This window comes from Acanthisitta chloris, unplaced genomic scaffold (assembly GCF_000695815.1).
Source record: "Acanthisitta chloris isolate BGI_N310 unplaced genomic scaffold, ASM69581v1 scaffold35560, whole genome shotgun sequence".
NCBI lineage: Eukaryota > Metazoa > Chordata > Aves > Passeriformes > Acanthisittidae > Acanthisitta > Acanthisitta chloris.
Genome location: NW_008652798.1, coordinates 1 through 1235, shown reverse-complemented (window position 1 = coordinate 1235; position 1235 = coordinate 1). Strand labels below are relative to the sequence as shown.

General features: G+C 60.8%; 1 protein-coding gene across 1 annotated transcript; it reads right to left on the bottom strand.

Annotated features, from left to right (window-relative positions):
• Nucleotides 1-205: 205 nt before the first annotated feature.
• LOC103805867 (histone acetyltransferase KAT2A-like) lies at nt 206-1214 on the bottom strand (the record flags this gene model as incomplete). Its single annotated transcript, XM_009078534.1, has 5 exons — nt 206-269; nt 402-438; nt 531-645; nt 876-1021; nt 1100-1214. Coding segments are annotated over 5 exons (477 nt in total), but the record flags the coding sequence as incomplete, so codon positions are not given.
• Between the last annotated feature and the right edge of the window lie 21 nt (nt 1215-1235).

Here is a 1235-nt window from a genome sequence, read left to right as displayed (position 1 = left end):
TTGGGGGGAGGTGGGAGGCAGTTACAGTGGTGAGCACACACGGCCTCTGCCCCTTCCAGCACATGGGGGTCCCACTCCCCCCGTGCCTGGGTCACCCCACTGCCCCCCAAGGGCAGAGCCCTGCACAGCCCATCCCAGGGGCAGCAACTCTGAGGACTGTCGGGGAGACAGGAAGCCCAGAGTGATAGTGCCCTCATGTCCACACCTTGATCTGGGCCAGAAGGTTCTTGAGGGTGTTGTAGAGCTGGTCTGGATCCTTCAGCTCCTTCCTGCCAGACAAAGCCAGCACCCATCAGACTCTCTCCATTCCAGGGTCAAGGCAGTGCTGGGAGCGAGGGGCAGCCCAAGCTGAGGCCCCACCCAGCTGCTGCAGGACCTCTACCTCCCCACACAGCACTCACCCCTTCTCCTTCCCCAGTGGTTTCCACCCCGTTTCTCCTGGAAGACAAATGTCAAAGTCACCACGTCTGCCCCACGGGCACGGGGAGGGCAGACAGGTCCCTCCTGCCAAACCCCCCAGCAGCACTTACGGATGCCAGGGACGCTCTCGATGGGGATCTGCCGCACACCCTCCTTGAAGCAGGTCAGGCCAGGGTAGACCTTGCGGATCTGTGCCTGTTTCCTCTCGATCAGTTTCTTGATGATCTGTATGAGGAGAAGATAAGCAGGGGCTTCAGGATGCTCCAGGGAGCCACATCATGATGTGGGACCCCACAGACCCCCCGTCTAAGGCTAGAACCAACCAAACACTGCCAGTGTCCCCTCTCTGCCCTGCAAGCCTGCTCCCAGGGCCAGCACAGCCCCACACCTCTCCCCTGCCTTTGGGGGGTGGCTGACAGCACCCACTCACTCTCCTGCCCACCCCCAGGCCATACCTCCTTCTGCTTCTTGATGATGTGGGAGAGCTCAGTGTAGGGGATGCGAGGGTTCAGCTCACACTCCATCAGGGTCGCCCCCTCATAGTCCTTGATGTAGCCCAGGTAGCGGCTCTTGGGGACCTTGATGTCCTTGGAAAAGCCCTAGGAAAGAGGGGGCAGGTGGGAAGGGGCAGGTGGGCAGAAGGGCCAGGGGTGGGGCGCCCAGGGGAAGGATCGCCCCTGCTTTTTGAAGTAGCCGATGGCATACTCGTCCGCATAGGTGAGGAAGTAGAGGATGTTGTGCTTGATGTGGTACTCCTTCAGGTGGTTCATCAGGTGAGTCCCATAGCCCTGAGGGAGCCACCGTGAGACAGGGAT